Below are 23,841 nucleotides of genomic sequence, written 5' to 3'. Positions count from 1 at the left end.
GAATTAAACAATCGTATAACAGACACGAGATGTGCCAGTAATAATTTGATCTTCAACTCCAACACATGCCAAAGCACATTGGATCGTTTTACCTAAGAATACATAACCAAGGCACGCTTTTGCAATAACAATGTTGTAAATACTTTTTGATAAACACTAACTGGAAAGGTCTTAGTATTAACTAAGATAATGGAATGACATTCAATATGTGCATGTCCACATACCCACATATGTTTAAATTTTCAAGTGAGTATCTTTTAGCCTTTATTTGCAGAAAATACGAGTACACGACAGAACTTTAGTCATGAGTCTGTTCATACTGTACCTACTGAAACATCGAAGAGGCTAGGTATAAAAGTGAAGGGTGGAGAACAGACGGTCTGACTCTATTAGACTTCAGAGGAATCTGTTGGTATTCTGCAGATGGAGAAGATTGGTTCTGAATTCAAAATTGCATCATCTTGCCTAGACAACTTTCACAACAATCAACATAGCGGCTGGGATTGAACACACGCCCTCATGTTTGCCAGGCGAGCGTCTTGACCGGTACACCATTGACTCACCGAGGCAGGCATCAAGGCAACAATTATCATAAGTTATGAAACATAAAAAAAGACCAGAACTGTTGAGCCAATAGTCTTATTATACTACGGGCATGAAATCTTACCTGACGCAAGTAAGGATTTCATTGTTACCATACTCGATGATGCTTAACTCTCCAGCATTGAACACCAAACATACCGTTACGTTGTCAAAATAGAACTTCTCATTTCGGCCTGAATCTGGCCACAAAACTTCTGACAGTAGATTCCGATGCAGATCACCTGGAATGTCAAAATAGGCATACTAGGTTATGATTTTCGATTTAAAAAGAATCCTTTCACTTGGGATTTATTATTATTCTCAAGCTGCGCCCACACATAGTCGACGACCATGTGGACACCGCTTTAAATACCTCAAGTTAAAAGTTACCGCGCAGTAAAAGTATTCGCGCAGATCCCCAAAATTCCTATACATGTTAAATCCTTAAGTTTCTTTAAAACTAACAAAAAGTCTTGGCTATCAGTAAACCACTTAAGGCTCCAACTTACCCAAGAGAAGAGTGTCTGGAGTTCTCGCTACTAAATAACGATCGTTTCCCATGATGGCAACATCAGTAATCTCATACCCATATTGAGACTTGAGTATGACACCTCTTCCTTTGGACTCGCCACTCAATGGTTTGACCAGAACTTGACTGGGGCTCACGTAGATCATCTCGAATTTGCCTTTCCAAATAGTTCTCTTGAGGACGCTCTCAAACAGCTCGACAGAGCCACACAAGCCGCCGCAGGCGATTCTCGAGCCGTCGCGTTTCCATGACAACGCCGAGATTGTGTACAGATTTGGAATGGTTTTGTTAGGCTGCTCCTCCCAGACCGACTTGCTGGGAGACCACGCAAACAGTTTGATGCTGGAAATAGGGTGATTACAATTTTTTGGAGGATAAATTGGTGTGCCGAGTGTACCTTGTTCGACACTTAAATACATACTTTACCCAGGTCTGAATAAACGATTGTGTTTATTCAGAAATAAATAGATCTCTTTGTGCTGCTCTCGATTGAATGACCAAGCCAAATTTGCTCCCAAGCTCCTTTTTTCATGCCCTTGCAACAAGTACTCACTTTGCATTAACAATACCTGTCCTACCTTGCTCTTTTCCTTTCCCTTCCATCTTCCACCAGGAAAAAGAGGTGCTCTATTAAACTGTTGGTATAATGGAACAACTTGTACTAATCTGATAGTCTACGTGGCTCCAGTCTAGCTAAATATTTCAAATTGAACTAAAAGAAAACCTTATAAGGAGGTTGAACTCAATGTGGCCAACTGCACAGTACCACTTGTCCATATCCATTGTCCGGTGTACTAATCTGAATAAAGCATTATACCTTTCCAATACTCACTTGTCGTAACTTCCTACGACCACGGCTTGGCCACTAGGACTGGAGCAGGCCACTGTGAATTCTCTCTCTTTGTAGTGAGGGGCAGTGTAGTCAAATATACGGTGCACTCGGCCATCACTCTCATAGATGGTGACTATGCGATCACTTCCCGCGGCCAGAATGTAGCCCGCTGGCCAGGACAGAGCGTAGGGAGGGACTGGATGTTGAACTACTCGGCCCTAGAGGATAAAGAACTTCCCGCGGCCAGAATGTAGCCCGCTGGCCAGGACAGAGCGTAGGGAGGGACTGGATGTTGAACTACTCGGCCCTAGAGGATAAAGGAATCAAGTACTAGGAAAAAAATAGGTCTAAAATTGAAATAGGTACCTGATTATCCAGGGATCGGAAAGACGAATACCTATTATGACTTCAAGAGCAGGGAAAATGGTTCAAAATCTTGTCATCGGACTTGTCCCAGAGCTCATCATTCAAAATCAAAAGTGCAATCATGATAGACAACCTGCTCCATAGAGACGATATCTGCAGAAGAAAAATAAATCGACTGTTCTAAAAATACATAGATAAGTAGACGGTTGTCCAGAAGAAAGGAAAATATTCCAGTGTCTGTGTTTAGCCTGGAGGGTTTTGAACTAAATGAAAGATTTAAATTTTCCATTACACACATCAATTAGGTAGGTATACACATACCAACAGAGGTATTTTGATCTTAATTAGCATTCCTTCTTGTTCACTGTTGTGCACGTTCCTACTTATTACTGAACAAAGGGAGTGCTCCTATGAGGTAAATGTCAGGGACATGGTTAGGGGTAAGAACTAAGAAATTCTAACTATCAAGGTATAGCTAATGCTTGTAAGAGAGTATTAGTAAGTCTACAGTCTCTAGAGTAGGTAGTACTAGTACTTCATGGATACTTATTTCACACTGGGTACCTAGGTAACTTTAGAGCAAATACAGTCACCACTTAAGACATAACAGAGTGTATCAAACATTTGTTCGAGGTACCTAGGTAACTTTAGAGCAAATACAGTCACCACTTAAGACATAACAGAGTGTATCAAACATTTGTTCGAAAAAGAGGTTTTTGTATAGCAAAACAAAAGTTAATGCGAAAAAGAAGAACGGGTTGCCTACATTCGAGTAAAGACGGTAGAATTTTAGGAAAATTGTTTGATGTCTGATGGGCAACTACTGATATTTGCCACTACTTAACATAAGGATATAACAATAATCTTTAATCCGAACATGGAAGTAGGTAATCATCTGTCAACGATCTGACGTTATAAAGAATTTCTCTATGCTTTACCTAGGTAATCAATTAATTTACACTTGTTGATAATTGATTTTCTCAACTACTCTAGTAAATATCTATACTTATGTATACGTGCATACCAATTAGTGGATATACCTGCCTGCTATTGTACATAACTTCAAGTAGTTGAGTTGCATTAATGAAAATTACAAATTACTTACAACTCTTACAAGCTTGTGCCTACCAGTAATAACTTTACAAATAAAGCAATGGATTCAATAAGCCTAAGCTTCATTTATCAACCAGGGACGAATTAACAAATTTTGTTGCCTATCAATTTTGGGCAGCCTTAGGTTAAAAAGCACTGGAAGGGTAGGTAGGCAAGAACAGTTAGTTCTCTATTATGTGGGTATTGGGCCTATTCCTTAACACACTTAATAACTCTACATCTGCTCGGCACTTTGCAAAATTAACTCTTCTTTCCTCAAAACGAACTTCAACTCTGCGTTGATCAAGATTTATTCCTCACCCAAGCCCCTGGTCTTTGATTTCAAAACCCATTGGACATTTCAGTATTTCTTCTAACGTTAAGTGTTATAAAATAACATAAATAGCAAAATAGCTATCACCAAGTTAGGTGATACTGTGTTGCCTAATCTATTCATTTATGAAACTTTTATAATTGCATAGAACGCTTGTGCCTATTTCCTCCAACAGGCTCTGTAGCTTATTTAGTTAGACATGTCCTTTGTTAACCAAGTTAGGAATGCCATCTCTTCATTGCTGATTGTCACTTTGGTACCTCTACCTTACGAGAGAAAATTTAAACCAATAATTCAAGAACCGTGTAGAAAAAAAAAGCGTGTTCCATGAGTTTAATATATTAATATAATATAAAAAGTTTATGTTAGGAATGCCATCTCTTCATTGCTGATTGTCACTTTGGTACCTCTACCTTACGAGAGAAAATTTAAACCAATAATTCAAGAACCGTTTAGAAAAAAAAGCGTGTTCCATGAGTTTAATATATTAATATAATATAAAAAGTTTAATATACCGTGCATCTTCCATGTTCAAATTTTGTTTACAAATTATGGGCTATCGGATTTATTATTGTGCTGTAATAGCGTTTCAAGTGACACATATATTGATATAAGGTGAGGAGTTTACGAGGATCTTTGAAGCGTGACCATTGCAAAGGTACTAGAGAATTCTAGACACTAGGTGAAGGCAACTACAAAGCTTCGATTGAACTGTAGCTCATGTAGTCTAACAGCTCTAAAGCTCAAGTCTATCTACCATAATAAGATAGCTTTAAGCAAACATGGCTATTATACACACAAATTTGCAAAGGTGAAAGGTGAACTACCAACAAATACGTAGTATATAGATTGGTGGTTCTTTGTATATCTATACTATGTATACGACTATATCTATCTACGTATATCAAAGTATCTAAACCCAACAACAAACATCAAGAATATAAAGAACGAAAACGAAACGTAAAACCAGTTTGAGAAGCTATTGCTGAAATCTTTGTTGCCATCATACGGCTTGAAATTCGAATTTAAGTTTTAATAGGTATCTAAGCCAACTCTGCCAAATATTTTTTAAGATTTCAAGCATTAAGCTGAAAAAGAATCTTGTCCCATCCGATTAGAGAAGATGTCACAATCTTGAACACGAATTAATTCCATTCCGCAATTTTTTGTCCTCTCGTGTGAGACTTCGTGCGTAAGTATAATATTATGCAGTTTTCAAGAGTGGTCACTAAGCGCTCAGGTTGTTTTTATTTTTCTTTATGGTACTTACACTCTTGTCCCATCCGATTAGAGAAGATGTCACAATCTTGAACACGAATTAATTCCATTCCGCAATTTTTTGTCCTCTCGTGTGAGATATGAAAGTATGACATTTTAATGTGGAAGGTCAATAAATAGCCTTTATATCTAAGTTTTATGGAATGTACATGTGTGTGACATCCTTTTGAAGAGTTCTTTCTCGTTGCCAGGTAGGACAGATTCGATTCCCTGAAAGTTAATCATGGTACACGATTTATAAATTTATGAATGAGCAATTTGGAAAGATTATACACATGCATACATGAAATTTTACTTTGGAATGCTTAGAATCGTGAAATTTTTAGTTATCCCTACGCCTCCTTGTGTATTAGGGAACCCAAATAGAAAAATTTGTGTTTTTTTGTGGTTGTTTAAAAAAGTTTAAAAAAAAGCAAATTTACATGGATTATTCCTTGTTTCAGGGAGCGATGTCGTAGTGGCTCAGTCACAGTGGCCTGCTCCAGTCCTAGTGGCCAAGCCGTGGTCGTAGGAAGTTACGACAAGTGAGTATTGGAAAGGTATAATGCTTTATGTTGTTTTTCCACCAAATAACTCAAAAGCATGTAGGTAAAATGAGTCACTTGCTAGAAATATAGGACATAAGGTAAGTAACTTATAGTTGTTTTTCCACCAAATAACTCAAAAGCATGTAGGTAAAATGAGTCACTTGCTAGAAATATAGGACATAAGGTAAGTAACTTATACTGAATCATCTTTTCTCGATACGTACGGTAGTTAGGTACAATAACTGCCTCCCCTACATTTCACCTTGCTAATACCTACTTGTTTGAATGGTACTTACTATTAATATTTGTAGGTACCTACTTAGATAAACTTACCTACACTAGTTTCGGGTGAGTGACTCAAAAACTGGAAAATCTATATAAATAAAATTGTAGATTTGTCTGTACATTGCTTGTGGAAAAAATTATGAACAATAGGTGGAGGAGTTAGCCCCTCTTGCGTTAAAGCCTTTAATTGTCTACGAACAAGTTACTACAAACCGTGATTGTATTTTCCAAGAAGGAAAATTCTTCTAATATACATTCCACAAATCTACATACATGTTATTAATTCTACATACAACTTCGCATAGGGAACTCAAGTAAATAGCTAAATGGTATGTTACATAGAATACGTATACATAGGTACGTAAAACTCAGCGTCAAGAAACCTATCCTTATGACACAGACACTAAGCACGTCGCAAAACGACAAAAGCCCTTTTGGCTCCAGTTCAAATAATATTACATTAATGAGGGCTGATATACATATTACAAAACTAGCCATTACATGTAAAAGCCCTTTTGGCTCCAGTTCAAATAATATTACATTAATGAGGGCTGATATACATATTACAAAACTAGCCATTACATGTAGGTACAAGGTACATACGTTGTAGGTGTTTGAAGACAAACTTTTAACATTGAAATAGCATGTAGGGAATGAAAACAAAGTGGCGTGCAGATTCATTCTTTTGACGTAGTTACTTAGATAAGTGTGTTAAGTGTGTAATGTCATGATGTGTATATAAGTACTTTTACAGTATAAGGTACTTGAGCATTTTTACCCATACCTACTTACCATGTACGAGTACTATTGTTGTATACTGTACGTATAGCGTATACATTATAATATAAATGAAAAAAGTTTGGTTGTAAACTCATTTTAATATCCAAGTGTAGCTCTAGATCAACTCACCCTTATCTACCTACAGTAGGTACCTACAAGTAATAACTTTTAACATTGAAATAGCATGTAGGGAATGAAAACAAAGTGGCGTGCAGATTCATTCTTTTGACGTAGTTACTTAGATAAGTGTGTAATGTCATGATGTGTATATAAGTACTTTTACAGTATAAGGTACTTGAGCATTTTTACCCATACCTACTTACCATGTACGAGTACTATTGTTGTATACTGTACGTATACATTATAATATAAATGAAAAAAGTTTGGGGGTGGGGAGTTAAGAATAGTTCCACGGAGGCTAACCCGTAATTTACCTTTACTTACCTGATCCTCAATTACTTGTACCAATATTGATCCTCACAGGTGAGGCGTCGAGTTACTGAGCAGTCTATAACAAGTAGCACATGATGGTATGGTGGTTGTGATTTTTCCAGTACTTCACACGAGACAAGACGTTCCTTTTCAGACGTGTATTATGTATCTCGGATTCGGGCCTTCGTCCACTGAAAAACACAAGACTATCAATATTAATATCCTCCGCACAAAACGCAAGACTTTCTGATTTCTCAAGGGGATTGAGGACCAGCGTCCTATTTTATCATAAATATTGAGTTAGGTGTTAGGGGGGGGGGTGTCTGGTTTGGGATGGAGTCGAGTATGCTGAGATAAAATAACATTGAAAAGGAAGGGAGGAATATGGGAGTGAATGCTTGAAAATTTAGGCTTTTCAAAACTAGGTCATGTAAGCAATACAATGTAGGAAATGTCCTGTCTCCTAACGATTTTTGGGTTATGTAGGAGACGAGACTAGCTATACACATACCTACTAGGCACCAATACTTGTTTTAAAAAATCTAAATCCACAAAAAAATATATTGAAGTATCAACTATCAAAACCAAACGAAAAATCTTGAAAACGGTGTTGTTTCCGCTTGCGAATAGGGGTGGGAGTGATGAAATATTGTCATTTGAAGTAATTTTTCATGAGTTCTGATTTCTGAACGTATTTTTACATTAAATAGGTAGTGTAGGGCTGTAGACGTAAAAGTCTGACGAAGAGTGAAGTAAAACCCAAAATTTAACGGTGGATTTTGAGATTCATACGAATGTAGGAGACGAGACTAACTATACACATACCTACTAGGCACCAATACTTGTTTTAAAAAATCTAAATCCACAAAAAAATATATTGAAGTGTCAACTATCAAAACCAAACGGAAAATCTTGAAAACGGTGTTGTTTCCGCTTGCGAATAGGGGTGGGAGTGATGAAATATTGTCATTTGAAGTAATTTTTTATGAGTTCTGATTTCTGAACGTATTTTTACATTAAATAGGTAGTGTAGGGCTGTAGATGTAAAAGTCTGACGAAGAGTGAAGTAAAACCCAAAATTTAACTGTGGATTTTGAGATTCATACGGGATTAGGATGGGAAATCTTGAGAATCGCCATAAAGTCGAGGTTTCACCCCTCGACGACTAAGTAGACACCTCTTTCTTCAATATCAATTTTATTAAGAAGCGCGGTAGCGCTCCGCCCCGCCAAGTCAACAAAGTTTGACCGTTTTATATCCCCTCTCTAATAGATGGGTGACATAATAAAAGTCGAGGTTTCACCCCTCGACGACTAAGTAGACACCTCTTTCTTCAATATCAATTTTATTAAGAAGCGCGGTAGCGCTCCGCCCCACCAAGTCAACAAAGTTTGACCGTTTTATACCCCCTCTCTAATAGATGGGTGACAATGTTGCGGTGAGTACACACCGGCACCGGTCGAATAGTCAACTGCCTAATAATCCAATGTAGACAGATGAGTATCACGTTCACTATTTCTACTCACACGAGAGGTCAGCCACAGTGGCACGGTTCATAAGCACGAGGCAAGCGTAAATTTTCCCGACCTATGATGTCATCCTACGTAGCACCCCACATTGAAAAACAACAGGTGCGAACATCACACGACTTTCTCTTGCTAAAAACTTGGTTTGAAAAACTTATAATATAGGTACTCAGTTAACATCAAAACGGGATACCAATTTTTACCGATTTTGAACATTTGGACCGATTCTGAACCTCTCCCTTTATAGGTAGGTACCTCCTATACTTTGTATAGGTTCCGTATACATAAAATTTGGAGAACGTAAAACATACTCCTAATATGGTTCATACCGATACTTCAATCATGCATATCCGAATTCACCAAATCGTTTATGACCTTTTTATCAGAAAATTGTACAAACGTAAGCATGCTTCGGACTCTCTGAGCCTAGATAACAGTTCGCAAGGTAAGTAAGTAGGTATAGGTGGTGTTGTTGTACCTGCATGTAATTCTGTGACGTCGCACATCACTGGCACATGGGAGAACTACATGGAAATTAATATTAGATTAGGCAATGTAGGTATCTATCATTGTAAATTGTACAAACGTAAGCATGCTTCGGACTCTCTGAGCCTAGATAACAGTTCGCAAGGTAAGTAAGTAGGTATAGGTGGTGTTGTTGTAGGTACCTGTAATTCTGTGACGTCGCACATCACTCATCACTGGCACATGGGAGAACTACATGGAAATTAATATTAGATTAGGCAATGTAGGTATTTATCATTTAGTAGATCTCTAATGACCTTTTCTTCCAGGTAATATACTGATATAGGGGGATCCATTTGTTCTGAACCTACGTGTTACCACAGTACCTAATAATAATTATCTATTATTGTGCTCCAAGCTCCAAGTACACCTTGAATTTTCAAGTGAAGTAGTAGACTCATCAATATTAGATTAGGCAATGTAGGTATCTATCATTGTAATTAGTAGATCTCTAATGACCTTTTCTTCCAGGTAATATACTGATATAGGGGGATCCATTTGTTCTGAACCTACGTGTTACCACAGTACCTAATAATAATTATCTATTATTGTGCTCCAAGCTCCAAGTACACCTTGAATTTTCAAGTGAAGTAGTAGACTCATCACTGACCTTTCAAGGATTTGGATGAAAACTAACCAAAGATTACAGAGGTTTCGCATTCACAGTAAATGGTGAACTTGGACAGTGGTTTAGGATTTTGTCCTTTTCACTCAAAGATGCTTTTATTTGAAGGGAGATGATAGGTACATAGAAAGTAGGATGTAACCTAAACCGACTAATTGGGTCAACTACCTCTTCAACAACTGAAATGGGTGGGTTAGGTACTTATTCTATTGTAAAAACCGAAATTTCGATCCGACCAATTGGCTACACGTACCGTTTATTGCGTACCTATTTATTTACTTAGCGAGATGTATACCTAGATACCTACCCACCTAATGTTAAAATCGGTACAAAACACATCCGAGCAAAATGTTCGAGTCTAATATTTTACTTGTAGATTCATTTCAAACCGGGGGTGTTTTACAGTGAAAAAAAGTGTTTAACCTACCTCTCTTTTTCAAGGTAAATAAGTACCTAAGGGCATCATGCATCAAGATTCCACTAAACATAATCCACCTTGAAATTGGCAACTTTTTTAGGTTTACCTTACTTAATCCAAGTTGTAAACTCATTTTAATATCCAAGTGTAGCTCTAGATCAACTCACCCTTATCTACCTACAGTAGGTACCTACAAGTAATAAAGTCATTAAGTCAATCTTACCTACATGGTAAAACCAATAGGAATGCTAATAGTAGAGTAATATTCAATATCTATCGGTAAGTTGTTTAGTATTCCATGCCCGTTCTAGCCCCGATTGATAACAAAATTCCTCACAAGGTCTCTTGTCTTGTTGTAGGTACCTAATACAAGGTAGGTGTCTTCTAACTCCTAGCTGCCATTCTGATTTATGAGCTGGATCAAACACAAGAACGTTTTAATTGATCATATTTATGATTTTATTAAGGATCAGTCAAGAACTCATTGTGAGAACACGTTCCCAGGTTACGAAATAATGTAGTGGTGTTTCGGAGTGCACTCAGCCTCATGCAGATAACTGAGGAGCTGGTTTAATTTCCAGATAAAAAGGGTAGGACCTTAGGTGTTGACCTTCACTCGGCAGACATTCCAAAAGGAAAAATCCATACCTATGTTACGGATTGGATCATTTGACATATTGACAGGCGATGTTCTGATGGGACATGTTCACGCGATCGAATGCTCTCAGGTGCGAAGCCAACTGACATTACCGTATTCTCTCAACGAAACGTGCGAAAGCGAACCACCAGGGAGGGCGTAGCGCGACTTACCTATTTATGTTGTCAGGTGCGAGCCTATAAGGGAGTGCTTAGTGCAACCGCATGTTCCTAATGTGCAAAACCTGATGGGTCGCGCAACTAACGTAAGTTTACAATCCAATATTTGGGTTTATCAGAGGATTTACCATTTATGTATTTACAAACTGAAACAAAGAACTAGAAAAAAGAGTTCAGATATTTTTATTAATTAATCTAGGGCTCAATTAGAAGGTAGCGCGCCTGCCTTGTAAGCGCTAGGTCGTGGGGTTCGATTCCCGTCCGGGGCGGATTTTATCCTAATCAGATAAAATCTCGGAACGGCATCTTGTCCTTCTTCAATTTCGTCATAAAACCTCAGTTAAAGTTCCCTATATCGACGAAAAGAAACAGTGAAAAGTGGTCATAAGACACTGGTCGCACCCTAAATGTAAGTATCTATCTACAACTACACAATTTACACGTCAGCTTGTGTTTAAGCACTCATTAATAATTCTAATTTAGGCTTACACACTGATAATAACAAGTGCCTATGCACCCAATGACCCAGTACATTACCCTAAGTGATACGTACCGACCTCTACATATGTAAGCAGTAAAAGTATACTACTAAATACCTACGTGGAGAAAAGATAATGGTGGTTTTGTTGATCCCTAGGAAAAAGAGTACTTTACCAAATCAAGTAACGCCATGAAATTTCACATTTTATATTAATATACTAAGACCTTTAAAAAAATAAATGGAGCACCATTTTTCGACCTTCCCCTTGAAATCCCCAGATCTTCTTCTTCTTTTCCGGTGTACAGATGGGGTCGGCGTTTTTCGTTAGCCTCTTAATCAGATCTAACTAGGGTGATTGCTTTGGGCTGACATTTGGTTTTGGCTACAAATTTTACGAGTGGATGGATGCCCTTTGCATTCAAACTTTGCTACTTCTTAAGCAAGGGAACTTCGGGCTGGTATACTCCCCCAGCCAGACTAAGCTGGTCTACTCCCTGTTTAACGTACCCTAGGTACGTTGGACGAGTAAAAGAAGCTTAGGTTAGCTTAGGTCAAGGAGTACCTACCATTCTCCAAATATCTGCTCAAGTCTCGCGAGACTCATGTAATTCAATGTAAGTATTAGCTAAGACAGCAGCGACTTAAAAAGATACCTACTCGTAAAACATGCTTCTCCATTTGTCCTGATTGGTAAAATCACCTTAGACCCCGATTCAAAATATTTTATGCAACTGAGTTCTGAAATCCTGTCGTTCAAAATGGGTTTTCGACGCCTTGACTTCAATATCTAGGAGGGTCAAATAAAAGTGAGCAACCCCTTAGAAAAATAAACTGTGATCTAACAAGTTAAATAGGTATACCGCATACTCACTAACGTGATGGATTTCACATTCTTTATTCTTCATAGGTCGATTTCACAAGATTCTGAAATTTTACCGATGTCACCGCATTTACTACCTATGAAGAATAAAGAATGTGAAATCCATCACGTTAGTGAGTATGCGGTATACCTATTTAACTTGTTAGATCACAGTTTATTTTTCAAAGGGGTTGCTCACTTTTATTTGACCCTCCTAGATATTGAAGTCAAGGCGTCGAAAACCCATATTGAACGACAGGATTTCAGAACTCAGTTGCATAAAATATTTTGAACCGGGGTCTAAGGTGATTTTACCAATCAGGACAAATGGAGAAGGTACGTTGGACGAGTAAAAGAAGCTTAGGTTAGCTTAGGTCAAGGAGTACCTACCATTCTCCAAATATCTGCTCAAGTCTCGGCAGCCTTTATTAATTACAGTTCTGTCCACTATATTTCTAGATGCGGTCAAACAACAAACTTATATCACTTGTAAGTACCTATGTATCTTTGCTATAACGTATTTCTTGTTTCTTGAAAAATGAAAGTTGTACTTCTCAAGACACAAGCAAACAAATGTATCCGTTCAAACAAGTTCACATTATGACGGGGCTCTAAAAATATTTCTGTTTTAAAAATATGAATTAGAACGTAAGAATATTATAAAACGATCTTTCTCATTTGATCACCGACTGACAACCTAAACGGTCGAGCGATCCCCTAGTAGGGGCGAGATCGGAGTGCCCTTTCATACTTTCATGTTGATTTCAGGTTTTGGAATGAAGAGATTATGTGTTTTCCACAAAACAGACGTCCAAGTCAAGAATTTCGGCAGTAATCTATCTTATCTATCCAGTTTGATCCAAACACATCCGAGCAAAATGTTCGAGTCTAATATTTTACTTGTAGATTCATTTCAAACCGGGGGTGTTTTACAGTGAAAAAAAGTGTTTAACCTACTTACCTCTCTTTTTCAAGGTAAATAAGTACCTAAGGGCATCATGCATCAAGATTCCACTAAACATAATCCACCTTGAAATTGGCAACTTTTTTAGGTTTACCTTACTTAATCCAAGTTGTAAACTAGGTACGTTGGACGAGTAAAAGAAGCTTAGGTTAGCTTAGGTCAAGGAGTACCTACCATTCTCCAAATATCTGCTCAAGTCTCGGCACAGGTGGACCTCACAGGTAACCTGATCAGGTCCACCAGTCAAGTCTACCTAATATCGTGTGTGCTCATCAAGTATAGGCGGAACTTTTCAGCCGTACCTGTCAGGTCTAAATGATAGTGTGCGTACTCATGAGGTATCAGGTAGACCTGACAGGCGGACCTGATCAGTGCACCTGAGATTGGATGGCTGGCCTAAGGCTAGCCATTCACATTCAGAGGCTTGTCTTTTCTTCTCATGTCGAGGCCGAGGGATTCGAGGGAATGTCTGAGTTCTATGAATAGTACCGTCAACTTTGGGCAGGTCTAGTATTGTCAAGTTTGGTTAGGTTCTATACGAGCCTGCACACTCTGACTCTATAACTTACCTTGTCGACACGATTGATCGACACCATATAGGTACTGAAAGTTGTCCTGAGGTCAGTATTCAACAGCAAATTCGGTACCACCACCGCACCGTATCCACATGTTGAAAATTATGTACAGCTTGGCCTAAACTGGATTAAAAGAATAGAAAATTAATTTATTTGTCTTATTTAGCCGCCATCTTGTCCATCTGTAATATAGCTTCTTAAATCGGCAAAATAACCACTTTTTTCAAGTCAGCATACCTGAAAACATACAATTCAATATATTATTTCAATATACCTATTGGACAATTTTTAAGGATTTCCCTATAGTAGCAGCATATCCCAAAAACGGGATCGACCATTACGGGATAACGGTACATCCTAGGAGAAAAGTGTAAATGTATAAAATGTAGAAAACAAAAATACAAACAACTTTTTAATTCATTGTTCTTCGAAAAAATTTACTGGGAACGCGATATTTTGAGAAAACCTCTTTTTGGCCGCCATATTGGAAAAATCATTACGGTACGGGATTACGGTACATCCTAGAGAAAAAGTGTAAATGTATGGAATGTAGAAAATAAAAAGACAAACAACTTTTTAATTTATTGTTGTTAGAAAAAAGTTACCGGAAACGAGATATTCTCAAAAAACCCCTTTTTTTGGCCGCCATTTTGAAAAAAAGGCCGCCATTTTGTTCGTATACATGGTTTTCGGTGTCACCCCTTCCTAAAAGTTTTATATGGTCCAAATGAAGGTCCATGCCAAATTTGGTGCTTTCCTGACGAAATGCAGCTTTTTTGACGTTGGGCCACCCACTACAGTTAAAGTTCCCTATATCGACGAAAAGAAACAGTGAAAAGTGGTCATAAGACACTGGTCGCACCCTAAATGTAAGTATCTATCTACAACTACACAATTTACACGTCAGCTTGTGTTTAAGCACTCATTAATAATTCTAATTTAGGCTTACACACTGATAATAACAAGTGCCTATGCACCCAATGACCCAGTACATTACCCTAAGTGATACGTACCGACCTCTACATATGTAAGCAGTAAAAGTAACACTGATAATAACAAGTGCCTATGCACCCAATGACCCAGTACATTACCCTAAGTGATACGTACCGACCTCTACATATGTAAGCAGTACTACTAAATACCTACGTGGAGAAAAGATAATGGTGGTTTTGTTGATCCCTAGGAAAAAGAGTACTTTACCAAATCAAGTAACGCCATGAAATTTCACATTTTATATTAATATACTAAGACCTTTAAAAAAATAAATGGAGCACCATTTTTCGACCTTCCCCTTGAAATCCCCAGATCTTCTTCTTCTTTTCCGGTGTACAGATGGGGTCGGCGTTTTTCGTTAGCCTCTTAATCAGATCTAACTAGGGTGATTGAGGGCCTTGTTTAATTTTCCTCTAATATCACCAGAAATTTTACAATATGTAAAAAGTTATATGCGGTCAAATATACGGACGTCTCTTCTAATGTACTGCAAGATGATGTCTTCAACCTCGACATTGTAAGGCTAAGGAGCGAAGGGAATGTGGCAGGGATATGGGCGTGGCGGGGACAGGTAAGTGTTGAACACTGAAAAACTCGGAAAAAAAAACCTTGGCATAAAGAATAGGACTGACTTTTGAAGGCATGGTTATGGGTTAATTGAGTGTGGCCGATACTCAGTCTTGTTAAAAATGTCAAAATGACCCTTCTAACCTTGAAGATTTGACATGTATTCCAATAGTTCTTTCTCTTCAAGATGGTCGAAAGTCAAATTTGCAATTTAAGACTCATTTGATTTGAGTATCAGCAGTTTGCATACTCAATGAGAAAAACGTGTTGGTGTTGATGGGGCCATTTTGAAAAATTAGAAATGCAAGATACACATATAGCAAGATAATATATCTTCGTGCGTAAGTATAATATTATGCAGTTTTCAAGAGTGGTCACTAAGCGCTCAGGTTGTTTTTATTTTTCTTTATGGTAACCTATGTTACGGATTGGATCATTTGACATATTGACAGGCGATGTTCTGATGGGACATGTTCACGCGATCGAATGCTCTCAGGTGCGACCGTGCGAAGCCAACTGACATTACCGTATTCTCTCAACGAAACGTGCGAAAGCGAACCACCAGGGAGGGCGTAGCGCGACTTACCTATTTATGTTGTCAGGTGCGAGCCTATAAGGGAGTGCTTAGTGCAACCGCATGTTCCTAATGTGCAAAACCTGATGGGTCGCGCAACTAACGTAAGTTTACAATCCAATATTTGGGTTTATCAGAGGATTTACCATTTATGTATTTACAAACTGAAACAAAGAACTAGAAAAAAGAGTTCAGATATTTTTATTAATTAATCTAGGCTAGGGCTCAATTAGAAGGTAGCGCGCCTGCCTTGTAAGCGCTAGGTCGTGGGGTTCGATTCCCGTCCGGGGCGGATTTTATCCTAATCAGATAAAATCTCGGAACGGCATCTTGTCCTTCTTCAATTTCGTCATAAAACCTCAGTTAAAGTTCCCTATATCGACGAAAAGAAACAGTGAAAAGTGGTCATAAGACACTGGTCGCACCCTAAATGTAAGTATCTATCTACAACTACACAATTTACACGTCAGCTTGTGTTTAAGCACTCATTAATAATTCTAATTTAGGCTTACACACTGATAATAACAAGTGCCTATGCACCCAATGACCCAGTACATTACCCTAAGTGATACGTACCGACCTCTACATATGTAAGCAGTAAAAGTATACTACTAAATACCTACGTGGAGAAAAGATAATGGTGGTTTTGTTGATCCCTAGGAAAAAGAGTACTTTACCAAATCAAGTAACGCCATGAAATTTCACATTTTATATTAATATACTAAGACCTTTAAAAAAATAAATGGAGCACCATTTTTCTCGACCTTCCCCTTGAAATCCCCAGATCTTCTTCTTCTTCTTTTCCGGTGTACAGATGGGGTCGGCGTTTTTCGTTAGCCTCTTAATCAGATCTAACTAGCGTGATTGCTTTGGGCTGACATTTGGTTTTGGCTACAAATTTTACGAGTGGATGGATGCCCTTTGCATTCAAACTTTGCTACTTCTCAAGGGAACTTCGGGCTGGTAAACTCCCCCAGCCAGACTAAGCTGGTCTACTCCCTGTTTAACGTACCCCCTTCGTGCGTAAGTATAATATTATGCAGTTTTCAAGAGTGGTCACTAAGCGCTCAGGTTGTTTTTATTTTTCTTTATGGTACTTACACCATATACCTGACTAGTCCATTATGTAGATACAGAAACACATTAGGTCCTGTGTATATCGGGGACAGAGGCTACTAATAAAGAAACTTGAGTGATGAGCGTGGGTATCTGGTATCTCCTGCACCTACTCTTTTTCTTCCGAGAGTAGAAAGGAAACTTCAGTTTTGTTTTCTTCGACTACACTTGCTTAGTAGGATCACATATCAATCCGAAGTGGGTTCATTCCCTGAATCCCTAACCTATTCGCCCTCTCCACAGGACATGTCAGCGGGTGAGCGGACCTCAGTAAAAAGTTTGATATCAGATTCCTTAACCCAAGAGTTCAACTTAAACCAAGTTCAAACTCTAATTGTGGTCTTGGCCATTAATAGATCTTGCAGCAACCATAGTGACTACAGGGCCCTCGAGAGAAGATCCGCGCCCGGGAGTTAAGTAGGAAATCGCGGGCCAGCTCTAGTCACCTATCCCCGTTGGATTCGCCATTTCCGCCTCTTGTGGGCCCTAATTGGCTATGACTATTACAGAAGTATGATCATTTCCTTCTCCAATAAGATTATTTTCTTCTCTGGCCTGTCTGTTGAATACAGAAACCTCCATCTTGAGAATAACAAAGCCACTGGATTATATTGTCTTGAAGTTATAATCTTTGAGTCTTTCCTTCTCTGGTTGTAACCAAGTGTACTAAGTCTACTTTTTGTAGTTCTGTGGGTAAGACTCGGCACTCACTGCAATTCATATGTGGGTTACTGCGCTGCCTGACCTCTTGAGTGCAGACTTCGTGTGAGATATCACAACTCACGTCTCTTTTTGCAAGGCACTAGCTGTCTTATTTCGTGCTCGTCATATTGGAATGGACGTGGAAACTATTTAAATGTGTTTCTTACATGAGCATATTTATAGAGTCCATTTTATTAGGTAATTTACCCGGTGTCAGAACGTACACCCGAGCCATGAAGAAATTAACTTGGAAAACCCTCCCAACACAAAAAGTTAGATATGTACATGCGATGTACGCCCCAGCCCCCACATTAGAGCAACGAACACTTTTCCTTTCTTCTCCGAGTTATTTTTAAACCCCAGTAACGTTTTTCTTGTAAAGTTTAACTCTATTATAGGACTGGTATAGCTGGAGGGGCAATAAATATACGTTCTAATCGGCGCAAGACATTAAGGTAAGGGAACCGAATGAGGGCCACTTATCATTTAAAGTTCCATTCGCTCAGCTGAGTTATGAGTACCTGTGCATATTGTACTAAATACCTCAACATAGACGAAAGGAACTTGGAGGTTGTAATTTGAGCTACAGTGGCTCAATGAAACTGTTTTTCGTAACTCATCGATGGAATACATATTACAGATAACTAGTTGAAATTAGCTAATCGTAAAGGTTTTGAACGATTAGACAACCTTCCTAAATTCCGACTCGAATCGGGCTCAATGAAACTGTTTTTCGTAACTCATCGATGGAATACATATTACAGATAACTAGTTGAAATTAGCTAATCGTAAAGGTTTTGAACAATTAGACAACCTTCCTAAATTCCGACTCGAATCGGTTAATCGGTATATCTATATCCATTTGTACTTGTACTTGTATAGGCATAGGTACCGATATAGTTTATATTGCTGAACCTTTCGGGGCCTTTTCAAATTTTCTATAGGTTATAGTCGTTATAGGATATGTACGTCTTGCCGTAAATTTCCGAATCGAAAAACATACGTACTCACGCACAAGTACCTACAAAAGAAACTAGTAATCCTAGAACACCTCGTAAACTAATTACCGGACAATGGATATGGACAAGTGGTATATACTGTGCAGTTGGCCACATTGAGTTCAACCTCCTTATAAGGTTTTCTTTTAGTTCAATTTGAAATATTTAGCTAGACTGGAGCCACGATATAAAAAGAACTTTGTTTTTCTCAACTTCAGAGAGATATGGGTCGCGCAACTAACGTAAGTTTACAATCCAATATTTGGGTTTATCAGAGGATTTACCATTTATGTATTTACAAACTGAAACAAAGGACTAGAAAAAAGAGTTCAGATATTTTTATTAATTAATCTAGGGCTCAATTAGAAGATGGGTCGCGCAACTAACGTAAGTTTACAATCCAATATTTGGGTTTATCAGAGGATTTACCATTTATGTATTTACAAACTGAAACAAAGAACTAGAAAAAAGAGTTCAGATATTTTTATTAATTAATCTAGGGCTCAATTAGAAGGTAGCGCGCCTGCCTTGTAAGCGCTAGGTCGTGGGGTTCGATTCCCGTCCGGGGCGGATTTTATCCTAATCAGATAAAATCTCGGAACGGCATCTTGTCCTTCTTCAATTTCGTCATAAAACCTCAGTTAAAGTTCCCTATATCGACGAAAAGAAACAGTGAAAAGTGGTCATAAGACACTGGTCGCACCCTAAATGTAAGTATCTATCTACAACTACACAATTTACACGTCAGCTTGTGTTTAAGCACTCATTAATAATTCTAATTTAGGCTTACACACTGATAATAACAAGTGCCTATGCACCCAATGACCCAGTACATTACCCTAAGTGATACGTACCGACCTCTACATATGTAAGCAGTAAAAGTATACTACTAAATACCTACGTGGAGAAAAGATAATGGTGGTTTTGTTGATCCCTAGGAAAAAGAGTACTTTACCAAATCAAGTAACGCCATGAAATTTCACATTTTATATTAATATACTAAGACCTTTAAAAAAATAAATGGAGCACCATTTTTCGACCTTCCCCTTGAAATCCCCAGATCTTCTTCTTCTTTTCCGGTGTACAGATGGGGTCGGCGTTTTTCGTTAGCCTCTTAATCAGATCTAACTAGGGTGATTGCTTTGGGCTGACATTTGGTTTTGGCTACAAATTTTACGAGTGGATGGATGCCCTTTGCATTCAAACTTTGCTACTTCTTAAGATTCCCGTCCGGGGCGGATTTTATCCTAATCAGATAAAATCTCGGAACGGCATCTTGTCCTTCTTCAATTTCGTCATAAAACCTCATTCCCGTCCGGGGCGGATTTTATCCTAATCAGATAAAATCTCGGAACGGCATCTTGTCCTTCTTCAATTTCGTCATAAAACCTCAGTTAAAGTTCCCTATATCGACGAAAAGAAACAGTGAAAAGTGGTCATAAGACACTGGTCGCACCCTAAATGTAAGTATCTATCTACAACTACACAATTTACACGTCAGCTTGTGTTTAAGCACTCATTAATAATTCTAATTTAGGCTTACACACTGATAATAACAAGTGCCTATGCACCCAATGACCCAGTACATTACCCTAAGTGATACGTACCGACCTCTACATATGTAAGCAGTAAAAGTATACTACTAAATACCTACGTGGAGAAAAGATAATGGTGGTTTTGTTGATCCCTAGGAAAAAGAGTACTTTACCAAATCAAGTAACGCCATGAAATTTCACATTTTATATTAATATACTAAGACCTTTAAAAAAATAAATGGAGCACCATTTTTCGACCTTCCCCTTGAAATCCCCAGATCTTCTTCTTCTTTTCCGGTGTACAGATGGGGTCGGCGTTTTTCGTTAGCCTCTTAATCAGATCTAACTAGGGTGATTGCTTTGGGCTGACATTTGGTTTTGGCTACAAATTTTACGAGTGGATGGATGCCCTTTGCATTCAAACTTTGCTACTTCTCAAGGGAACTTCGGGCTGGTAAACTCCCCCAGCCAGACTAAGCTGGTCTACTCCCTGTTTAACGTACCCCAGCCAGACAAAAATCCCCAGATATTGTCTATAAATAGAGTTACTATTTATTATCCTCTCATTATAATCTCATCATGCTGTTACCTAACAGCTGTTTGTCACAAAAGTGGTTACGGGTATGTAGGCAAGTACTCAGCCTTCCTTATTCTACCTCCCCTTTTCCCTGCGTTTTCAACTACCTCTTCAACAACTGAAATGGGTGGGTTAGGTACTTATTCTATTGTAAAAACCGAAATTTCGATCCGACCAATTGGCTACACGTACCGTTTATTGCGTACCTATTTATTTACTTAGCGAGATGTATACCTAGATACCTACCCACCTAATGTTAAAATCGGTACATATGTATTTTATTCTTGGTAGTAGAAAAGAGAGCACTACTCCCTATTTTTCTACTGCTGAAAATTCTTGATCTGGGAAAGAGCTTTTCTCTTTACCGTATTAACTTCTAATAAAATGGTATCTATATACTACACTTATCTGTGTAGGTGTGTAGTATAGCCGGAAAATAATTTGACCCTCAGATTCGGAAACCCAGTATGAATTTCAAGTCTCCCCGAATGTAGAGTAGTGGGCGACACAAAGTGAGTCAAGGCCAAATGAAAGCTGAACAATCTTTATCATGATATATGATCATTGCGTATCCAAACTGGAAACTGGTCCAGTGCAATTAAGATGAAGATAAATAACAAATTGTATCAGCTGTCATTAGTGTTGTGAAGGAGGTATAGATAATGGCCAGCTACTAGGTAGCAGGTTCGCCTAGCATGAGATATCTTGTAGACAGATAGAGGATGGACTATGCCATGGAATCCTAGAGCAAATTCCGTCCGAGGTGTCCTTGCCGAAATACTCATCTCTATGAAGATAGATTCTAAAAGATATACCTACAGGTAATATGTTTAATTTCTTAAGGTGGTATACCTAACATATCATTGATATTATCATCATACGTTTTTAACAATCAAATCTAATGATTGATTTCTATGTGAAAAGAATATAATCTAGCAGCTAGCTGATAGGTACGAGTACATATATTCAACCAGATGAAAAATTCCTTGTAAGCACCACTTAATTAATTAAGTAAATTTGAATTACGCCAAAGTAGGTACCAAGGCATCTAACTTTGTCAATTATTGTAGATTTGAATTCTTTCTAATTTTATTATTCGAGTCATAAGGTACCTACATTATATTTTTCCAATTTAGTATTCCCTACTGATCTCTGGTAATCGGGCACCTATTTCAGGCGAGCGTGTGTTGAAATAAATGTTGGAAATCTTGTCTTTCTGAATCGGGCCTGTCGAATAATAAACCAAACCTCTTGGTAAGTAAAAGACTCCCAGAGTTCAAAAAGGTAAGTCTGATCAGACGGATCGACCAGTCGTGTGTTACAAGTGATACAACCACTATAATTAGGTAGTTACCCTTTTTGTAAAATTATAATTCTTTTAAATGTTTAGTGTTCAAGACATCAAACTAACTGTTCCAATGTGCAATACGCAAATCTCAAGTGTCTTTATTAGTGCAAGTAGTATAGAATACAAGAACTTGTTCATAATATTTGATATTATACGAATGGTACTAGAGGTGGGTAACTCGTATGTTTCTAGGTGGCTAGATAATGCCTGTGCTTCGTGCATGATCTCTGTTGCACTTCTAAACTAGTGCACACTAAATCTCGACCTCACGCTACAACACATCGTGGTGGGAAAGTGCACTGTGCACCATATTTGACTTCATCGAGCGATCTGAGAGCTTTGTTGACGGCCTTGCCGCCGGCTCAAACTTAGCAAGGCCGACCCAGATGTAGGCCATTCTGTTTAAAACCCAATACATATATGCATAGGTACTCATTAGAAAAAAAGTCGAGTGAAATATATAAAGCGAACACGATATTTTATTTTGGGGAGTCGTCACAGTGTAAACGGGTTCAAGAGAGAATAAACCATGACTTGCGACATTTGAACCTAAAACCACAAGTAAAATAGAGTGGCAGACAAGCAGTTATGCAGCAGTGCAGACTGGTTATCTAACTTTTCTCCCTATGGTCAGTGGACCAAACACTCTTCATTTGAATTAAACAATCGTATAACAGACACGATATGTCCCAGTAATAATTTGATCTTCAACTCCAACACATGCCAAAGCACATTGGATCGTTTTACCTAAGAATACATAAAGAGGAGGAAGAAGAAAACAATCAACATTGTAACCTATTACATAAAACACATAATCTCTTCATTCCAAACCCTAAAATCAACATGAAAGTAGATCGGAAGAGCGGTTCAGCAGGCCCGGATCGTGTAAGACGGAACACTCTTTTAGCAAAATATTATAAGAATGCAGATTAGTATAAAAATTTTGTCTTTATAAAAATCTCGGGCAGTATTACACTTGAACAAACTTCCTATGTAACAAACGACACAGACTGCTTCATGTTGAAGTAAAAAGTTCCTTTGTTCTTTATGCATATCCGTTTACTCATGTATGCCATGGAATGTTCACTATATTCAAACAACAAACTGGCGTAGATCTTCTATATCACCTGTCTTGAATTAATTATTTCCCGACGGCTCTGAACTCGTCTCATAAACCTTTACCATCCATGAGGAAACTGGATTCGATTGGATTCGAAGAAAATGAGCAGGTTGCATGGAAGAGTAAACAGGACTAACCATTTTAGTGGAATATGGGGACAAGTTTTGATAAAAATACTTGACTCAAGACTTTTAAGGACAGCAAGTTATACCCAAAAGCTGCGGACTGAGAGTTATAGAGTCCTCCCCAGTTTATTTTCACTCGTTGGGAAACTTTTTATTTTGACACTAAGATTGTGCAAATTTATGCCATATGGCGGTAATGAGTGATTGCACTACCTAAAAGTGTAAGAAATAAGAAGTATCCAGCTAACAGTGTTCTAAGACTTTAAAATGGCTACCAGGTGGCGTAAATGAAAATTGAAACTAGTGGCTGACCTGTTGGATTTGCCAGCTCCGCTAGGGAGGATCATCCCCGCTCTAGCC

At 38.2% G+C, this 23,841-nt stretch overlaps 1 protein-coding gene across 1 annotated transcript; it reads right to left on the bottom strand.

Annotated features, from left to right (window-relative positions):
- Positions 1-523: 523 nt before the first annotated feature.
- Positions 524-2,451, bottom strand: LOC103524625 (intraflagellar transport protein 172 homolog). Its single transcript, XM_026819981.1, has 4 exons — positions 2,443-2,451; positions 1,944-2,161; positions 1,092-1,453; positions 524-824 (listed from the first exon to the last, which is right to left on the bottom strand). The coding sequence occupies exons 1-4, from the start codon at positions 2,449-2,451 to the stop codon at positions 664-666; spliced, it is 750 nt and encodes a 249-aa protein (XP_026675782.1). The 3' UTR covers positions 524-663.
- Between the last annotated feature and the right edge of the window lie 21,390 nt (positions 2,452-23,841).

The sequence above is a fragment of the Diaphorina citri genome, unplaced genomic scaffold, assembly GCF_000475195.1.
Source record: "Diaphorina citri unplaced genomic scaffold, Diaci psyllid genome assembly version 1.1 scaffold108, whole genome shotgun sequence".
Taxonomy (NCBI): Eukaryota; Metazoa; Arthropoda; class Insecta; order Hemiptera; family Psyllidae; genus Diaphorina; species Diaphorina citri.
This window is presented reverse-complemented; position numbering and strand designations above follow the sequence as displayed.